At 36.9% G+C, this 8755-nt stretch overlaps 1 protein-coding gene across 1 annotated transcript in view; it reads left to right on the top strand.

Annotated features, from left to right (window-relative positions):
• Positions 1-8755, top strand: part of KIAA2026 (KIAA2026 ortholog) — a 54058-nt gene that overhangs the window by 681 nt on the left and 44622 nt on the right. The window contains exons 2-3 of the mRNA XM_010586049.1: positions 85-722; positions 3138-3338. Of these exons, the coding sequence (XP_010584351.1) occupies positions 142-722; positions 3138-3338 (782 nt within the window). The 5' untranslated portion in view covers positions 85-141. The remainder of the gene's footprint in view (positions 1-84; positions 723-3137; positions 3339-8755) is intronic.

The following is an 8755-nucleotide window of genomic DNA, read 5'->3' as shown; positions in this document are numbered from 1 at the left end:
CCCCCCCATCCCCGTAGCTGGGGGCAAGGCTGGGGCCGTCGCGGGGGAGCGTGGCGAGGGACTGAATCGTGTCTCTGTGCATAGGTGACCCCGATGTGGATTCGCCGGCTGGGCGAGGGGGAGCGCGGCGGTGCCTAGGTGATGCTGAAGAGCAGGCCCGGGGCCGGCAGCCCCCCCGCAGCCGGCCAGGCCCTGTGCGTGCGAGGGGTGGGAGAGATGGACTCGGCAGAGCCCGCGGGCAGAGGCCTTTCGGCGGATCGGCCCGCGGCTAGCCGCCTTCGGTGCGGGGAGGAGGAGCCGGACAAGGAGGGAGATGATGCGGGAGGGAAGAGCGGCGGCTGCTCCGGGGAGCAGAGCCTGAATCCCGAGCTGCAGCAGGGGTACCGCATCCTGCGCGAGTTTCTCCTGGAGAAGTATCGCCCTCTGACGGAACCGTTTTTGAAACCCCTCGCGGATCAGGCATCCGTCAGGGCAGAAGGAGCTGGCTCCGTCTCGGGTCATAACAGTAGTCGCTCCTTTCAGCCGTCGCCAGCTGGAATGTGGCTGTTGAAGATGGAAGAGAAATTTTCCAGTGGGCAGTACACGGGGATAGCAGATTTCGTGGGTGACTTCCGGCTAATGCTGGAGACATGTTACCGGCTGCATGGTGTAGATCACTGGCTCTCCAGACAGGCCCAGAAGCTGGAGATGATGCTGGAACAGAAGCTGGCGCTGCTGTCCCGGTACGTGCAGAAGGCTGTGTAGGGGCCCAGCCAGATGCTATTTACATAAAGCAGAACAGGAGGATGTGGGGGTTTTTTATATAAAAAATACCATTTGAATGGTTTTTTAAAAACCCGCAGTAAAACACATGAACTCTCAATACTTCCACAAAGAGGAACGTTTCCTACCGAAAACTATTCCAATCTCAAAATGCTTTGGAGATTCCAAACCCAAAAATACCAAAATGCAAAATAGGGTACGACATTTCCTGGCTGAGATTTTCCTTCTGAAAGAAGCCTTTTATGAACAGGGAGGCACACTTGTTTAGGCAAGATGTCAAATGCTCCTTTCTTTATTTTAGGCTATCAAAAGCAAGTGAAGCTACCAAAACTCTCTATGAACATCTGGCTCTTTGAAACTGTGATTTTTACAGTCTGCAAATTTTTACAGTCTTTAAAATACGTAGGAATAAAATCTTGAGCCAAAGTACCTGCTTTGAAATGGCATATTTTTTGATAATTATAAAACAAAAGATAATGCTTGGTGTGTTATGGTCTTAAATGGCAAAATGGAAATTGTGATATGTTTAAGTACAAGTGCCTGGCAGGAACTTGTTTATCAGGCAAAGCAGCTGAAGTATAGAAAGCTGTCAACCTGTATAGTAGAAAACCTGGGTTAAATCACAACTGAAATACATGCTTTCTCAGGAGTTTGACACAGACTTAGTTTAGTCACATTCAGCAAACCGTGGTGGCTTCTTACAATGAAAAAGTACACCAGTCTTCTGAGCGACATAGTATTTTGCATGTGAAGACCAAAAGGATTTTTTGGCAAAAGGTGAAGGTGAAGAAGGAACAGTCTTAGGAAATGCATAAAGCTGTGCATGTCTGTCAACCTTAAACTTGCTAGTGACACAGAGCATTAGCCACCAGATGGTAGGAAGAATCTTGCTTGTGTAGCAGGAACACTGGAGGAGCGTGGTGCATAACTCAACTGAATAAGCCAGAGTGGATGTGTTCTGTGTTGCTGTAGCAGCACTGTATTTGAAAGTTTTTTTGCCTAACAGCAGTTTTGGGACAGTTTGGGAGGAGAAGAGAAGGAGCTGAACCCAATGGGGTATAAACTTGATTTAAAAAAAAATAAAAAAATCTGAATTCCTGGCTTAAAAGAGTTTCTGCTGGCAAATAAATAGCTAACCAAATGCAGCTTGGAAGATTTGTTCCAAGTTCATTTTTGTATGTTGTGTGACTGTAACATCTCAACTGTGTTGAATTGAAGGGCGTTTTGTTGAGGGTTCTCTTGAACTACAGGACTACTTAATGGATTCGGTAGAACCTGAGAATGCTCAATGCCTTTTTATTAGAAACTCCTTAAGAAAGTGAAGTCACTTTATGTACTGTGTCATCAAATAGCAATATACGTATTTACTAAAAAAATTCAGTTGCTGTTGTCATTCTTTCACAAACGCACAGTCTTTGTTCAAATAAATATTAAGAAATATTAAACTGGCTAAAAATAATCCTACTTCAGTATATAGTGAATTTCTCTTATATTAACTCTTCAGAGATTTGTAAAGATTTTTTTCAATATGTCTGTGTACACTAGCTTGGTAAAAGTTTGTAAGAACTATATATAGAAAGGATTATGGAATCTAGAAGTCTCAAAGTTCTTTTACAGTTTTTGATCAGACAAGTTTGTTTTATGTGTTTAACAGAACTAATTTTATTAGTAAAATGAAATTCAAGAACCACTTCTTGGAATAATCATCCTTGCTTCGTTACAGAGCACTATTTAGCTCAATGATCCCCATCAAGTGACTCCAAGGAAGCGATCAGTGTTGGTTTTATGATTCTCAGATACTATAAACCACAGAAAATTACCTTAGAATGGAGGTTGCTTTTGAATGGAGGTTGGATTTTCCCCCCTCCCCTCAAACGTTTTCAGAGGTTGTGTGATAGAGTGTTACTTCTCGTACCAGTTTTGGTGGAGTACTTTGAAGCAGTATAAGATGAAACATAACTTTACAACCAAATTTGTAGTGTTTTGCTTTTCATCTTTTTTAATTTTTAACAAAATTAAAGTGCTGTTTAACATGCACCCGCAACACAAACCAACAAGTGCACTTGGTTTTTTTAGGTGTCTTCTAAAAATGATAGTTTCTTGTTTCAGAGATCTCGTGGAAGTATTTTCTTTCCAAATATTAATGGATTAATATAGAAAATTTAATCTCCAAATATTTGATTACTTGAGGTAAATATCCACCATTTCTAGCAGGTGTGAAAATGTAGCTCATGTTAGCATGTTGGGTTTAAGTTTAAAATTTCATGAAGGAACTTTCAAAGTGGAAAAAATGGCAGGTGAAAAATAGTGTAGGCATTGAAGTGCCGTTGGTAAGGAAAATTGTAATTGTGAATTGGCTTGCTTTTCTCTTCTAGGCATTTAAGAGAGAAAACATCAATAGCTGTAACATCTAGAGGATGCTATAGGCTGGAAGATGAGAAAGGAACAGCATGCATTTCAACAAGACGACGTTCCACGCCTCGCAATTTAGTAGGCTTGTCAACAGGCACGTTTGAGTCTGTGATGGTTCAGGTTCTAAGACAAGAGGAACAGCTGAGAGCAAAAGAGGAAAAGAGGTAATAGGAAAAACTGTTTTGTTTTGGTTTAAAATAATTATGTCTTCCTAGTTTTCTACAGGGGCTAGCTCCTTAAGGCTTTTTTAGATAGATAAATGTGGTGGTGCCTTTTGTCTTAAGTTCATGTATGAACCTAGGACTTCAGTACAGTGCATCCACAAAACAAGAAATCAGTTTTTGACTTATGACCTTCTTGAAAAATTGCTAAAGTCATAAATTAAGGCTGCTGTTATTTTAGGATTGTGAAACTTATAATGGTAACTGAAAGCATCCACAGCAATTTTGTGTTAGCTCAGTCACGGTTTATTGTACCTCTCTTTGGACCATTTTCCATGCAACAGTTAGATTAAAAACTACCAGAATGCTTAATTAGAGTCTTAAGTCTTTGATCTTGTCAGTGCTTCCCTCACTGATAGCCAGAAGCAAATTATCTCTGCCAGTGCCACTCCTGTTATCTCACTGATGTGGCATTTCAGCTTGGCAGTTAGGTAACAAATTTAGAATGTGTGTGTAGTTAACTCTGTGGGATTTTGTGGTGTTCATAAATTAAAGATGTATGTAATTCCAGGCAGTGTCTAATGTTGATTGTGATACGTTTCACTTTGAGAAAAATGAAGCTTAGAAGCTTGTATACTGGGAGACTGTGTCTGGAGCATGATGGTAACTTGGGAGACTGTGTCATGGAGCATGATGGTAAAACAGTATTAGCTTTAGGAAGCAAAATATTTCCAGCTTTTTTCAAAGCTTACAGTTTTGGAGATTTTTCCCACATATAACCAGTTCGCTCTCATTTTGCAGGTAACCTTCATTTTCAACAGATTTGAAGCCATACAGTTCTTGAGTGTTAGCCAGTACTTTTCCCTAGAAATGACTGAATCTTTCTTCTGGTCACTAGGGTTGTTGCTTCTCTGGTAAAATTCTCTTTGATTTGTGTTCAACTCTGTGTTCTAGATCTCTGAACTTGATAACATTGTTACGAAAAAGGATGTTTTGATTGGATTTTAATCCATAGAGTCAGTAGAACATATTACCCAATCAAATAAAAATTTTGCTTTCATACACCTGTTTTAAGCATGTTCCTGCAAAACTGTTGTAATTAACGGTTAAATCCATGTATCTGGATGTACTCAAAAGTCCCAGATCCTGTGCAAAGGATGCTCCACGGTGGTTGATTATACAGAATGTTCTACAATAACAGGAAAAGATTGCAACTAGCTTGCCTCTTTATGCCCTAAAATTTTGAACTATGCCACTTACTAGGAAGCAGTAAAAATGTGTCAGTAGATAGCTGGTTGAATATTTCTTTGACTCTATTGATCTCCTCAAATAATCATGCTTCAGGTATCTCCTTAAATTTTTTTATTTCTTAATGGATCCACCATTGGACCTCTCTATACCAGTTGTTTCCCAATTCACCAAAATGCAAATGTTCCTGAAGTGCATTGTAGAGGTATTTTATGAAAAAGTCTTGGAAATTGGAAGGCCTATAAAATTAGTAACACATTACCAGTGAAGATCATATGATACAGCATATGTAAATTTACAAAGTGTTTTATATATAAATGCATGTACTTGCAACATGAAGAAGGGACACTGTTTTTATTCAAAAATGCATTACAACTTCCTAAACTTACTTTGGATTATTGCTAAAATATAGATTATGTTGAATATACTGTTACCTGTTAAGAAGAGAAAATTGTTATTCAGCTTTTTTTTTTTTTTTTTTTTTTTTGTTTTTTTTTTGTTTTTTTTTGTTTAGAGAACTGACACACTGAGGTTGGCACAGAATAGGTACTTTGAAAACTATATGCAAGATTGCAGACTTGGGTAGTTTAATTGGAGTGCACAGTGCCGTCCTTATGGTAACCCTGTTGCAGTATTCCTTAGAGCTACAGTGTTAGTCCATTGACAGATGTGCATTTTCATTACTGAATTTGGCTTTCACTCACCCTTAATTTTTTGTAATAAAAATGAAGTTTGCTGAACTGAAATTGCATTTATACCTGTTTAAAGCTTATAGGGATTCTGCAAGGAAAATTCAAGTAAAAATATGTGATTCTGAACAATTAGCCACATCTTCTTCAGGCCACAAAATGTTAATGCAGAATTTCTATTTATTTTAATGTATCCCAATAGAATTCATGGTATAATCTGTATTCTTAGAACTAAAGTGCTACTTTAATGGATACGGATTATTATTATTATTGTTATTATTATTGATTGTTTCACTTAGTCTTTCATCACAGTTGTAAAAGAATGAGTGTCCAAATCTGTTGCTGTAATATAGGCTATCCTGTGTCAGGGTATAAATACGAATGACTGTGATGGTCAACTCAAATGAGTGGGTAAATTATTTAGGATTTTAATTTCTACCGTACTGAACTTTGCCTTCCTCCTGGTCTTGCTCTGCTGCTGTTTTTCCCCATAAAATTGTGTGTAGTGTGGTAGTGCAACTTGCTTGTGTGCTGCTGAATCAGTTGTGTTTGGATAGGCAGCACCTGCTGTTTGCGCAGCTTGCAGACAAGTTATCAGGAACATAAAAGTGCTCACTATCTGGCCATCCAGCTGACCACTTAGCACATACATACCTTCTAGCTAGTAATTAGCTTAGCTTAGACTGTTTAGCCACCTCACTAGGAGTTACAGCCTCAGGTAAGTAACGTTGCAAATGCAAGTGCCTTTCTACAAAACTTAGCCTCGTACCTACAGAAATTGCTTGATGAATTCCAAGTTAGTATCTAATCCCTTGCTTTAGATATTTAGATACTCTTATAAGGCACAGATATCATATGATGAGTAGAAAGAACTGCAGTAAATGAAATCTTTAAAATAGTTTTTGATATTTTTTTTCCCAAATCCTTGAAATTTATTTTAAAAGCTTTTTTTCAACTGCATATTTTGGAAGAATATCCTGAAGTGTGCTTTTTATCTTCTTTTCTGTAGCTAACCTCATGGAAATCGTACTCCAAATCCTTTTGTTATTTTTGTTATATAGGTATCTTTTGCAGAGCGTTCTCTTTTTCTTTCTTGAACTTTATCCATTTCTTGCACAATCCTTTTAATTTTTTCTTTATTTAATGTTTTATAACCTCCCCCAAGTGATACCTTCATCATGGTAGACTCAACATGTAAAAATGGAGATAGATGTCTTTGCAAAGTGGATTTCACTATTTTGTGGCTAATGGTTTCTGTAGAGCAGCAAAAGCACTTCCCCCCACCCAGGTATATTATAACAACATCTGATTTACTTTTCTTGTCAGTCTTGTTTATAAGCTTTCCTTTTGTTCAATTGTTCTAATTATCAGAATGTCTTCTTTGGGTTATTGGTTGCCTTTCCATGAGGTTCTACTCAGCTGCTTGGTTACATGCTAATTAAGTAACATAACAATATACATACTAACTTGCATATTAGTTAACAGTAAATAATTGTGGAATTATTATATAATTGGAAATGCATGCCTATTTAGAGGCATTTAGATACCAAGACAGAGAGGTAGATTCCTACTGAAATTTTTAAAACCACAGTGAATGGCAAGTAGCTGGTTGATTTCAGTGAGAATTAAGTGTGTGTATGACTTTGGTTTGTTGAAAGTTATGCTAGATAGCTCTGTGTCTTTACCGTCTCTGAAAATGTGATCCTGGGATAAGTTCCAAACATGTTTATTAAAGCATTTAAAGAATTCAATTCCAGTTGCAAGTTAGTCATTTAAATTAGCAAATTGTGGAATGAGCTATGCTTATACAGTCAGTTTTGCCTTTTATGAGAATGTTGTGAGCATGGAATGAACTGGGTCCTATGGAAAAATACAGAGTATGTCTAATAAGTAAGACATTACAGAAGCAGAATTAAGGTCACGTGGGCATCTCCAAATTTAGTTTCGTCTGACTATTAAATCATGATTTAATTTAGAATAATGCCTAATATTGCTATATAGTATGTAGCTTTCTAGATTATTTTTTAAAATAAAGTTTGTAGAAACAAGTTATTGTAGAATAAAAACTACCTTGTCATCACAGCAAAAATTACTCAACACTTAAGTGGGTTAGAAGTGGTAATTGAATAGAAGTTTTGTGTTATTGTTGTAAACACAATACGTCTGCAAACATATTCCTCATAAATATAAATAAAAGTATGAAACAACAGGTATTTTACAATTGCTGTCAGCATGAAAGCCACATATGTTTGTCCAGAGAATTTCAGTGTAAGGGTATTTGTCCTGCTAAATATCAAATATTTCTCTCTCCTTCCACCCCTGCTCCCTTGCTCCACCTCCTCTCTCCTCTTAATCCTCCTCCTCCCTCTCAAAAAAACACCCCAGGAAAAAGCTATGCCCTCCAAAAGATGGGCAGCTAGTAGGAAGACCTCAATAATGAAGATATGAAAGCGTGCTGTTACTTACATTTTCTCTTGAATGTCTACGGAGAATGGAATGACTACAGATATTGTGATAAAATTATAGCTTTAAAAAAACCAAAAAGGCAAACTTTTTGCAAGTAAAACAATGTATGTTTTTCTTTTTAAAAAGTTGTTTAAAATAGTATAATGATTGTCATTTTATGAAGTACAAGGCAGAGGTGAGTCTAGAGTATTTTGTTTATTTTGAGAATTCTACCTTAATTTAAATTATTAATTGGTGATAAATTGAAACAGCTTGCAAAGACAGTATTTTTAGATCATCTACAGCCTGTGTTTTTGTTAAACAATACTGAAATGTGATTGTTTCTACAAATGTTCTATCTCACTATCTATTCATATTTAAGCTTATTTCCGTACCATTTTAAAAGAGTTCACACCTTTTGGAGGCAGCAGGTTATTTGATGTTTTACAGTTAGGAGGGAGTGGGATTCAGGAGTGCTTTGAAATTTATTTTTGGGAACAGTTTTTACTTACTATAATCTCTTCCGCTGCCCCACTTGTAAGTTATTTATTTTTCTTTATTTTTTTAGTTATTTTTATTTATTGTATTAATGCAGTATTAACATATGGAAATAGAACAAAAGCCAGAATAAAAAAAATGCTCACTTTACCTATGCAAGTAGTATTGTTGAATTTACTGGTTTATTCACCTAGAATGGCAAATGGGATTTTGTCATTAGACCACATGCATTACAAGTTTAAATTAATGCTGCAAAGTGGGATTTTGTTTTTAGATCCCATCTATTATACAGTTAAATTAGTCCTGCATTGGGAGAGTGAAGCTGAGAATTTACTGACCTGTTTGCTTTTACATTTTAATTTTATGTTTTACATGAACCTGTCTTTCTGCATTTGATAGGTACATAAATAACAATGATGCTTGTATGTGGTATTAAAAATTTCTGTTCAAATTATGGTAACAAGTCACTTGAAATTTAACTTAATTATGTAAGATAAACCATTTGGTGAAAACTTACTGTATTCTATGTCATTTTGCATA

The sequence above is a fragment of the Haliaeetus leucocephalus genome, unplaced genomic scaffold (genome assembly GCF_000737465.1).
Source record: "Haliaeetus leucocephalus isolate CR32 unplaced genomic scaffold, Haliaeetus_leucocephalus-4.0 Scaffold139, whole genome shotgun sequence".
Taxonomy (NCBI): domain Eukaryota; kingdom Metazoa; phylum Chordata; class Aves; order Accipitriformes; family Accipitridae; genus Haliaeetus; species Haliaeetus leucocephalus.
Note: the sequence above shows the minus strand (reverse complement) of the source record. Positions and strands in the feature narration are given on the sequence as shown.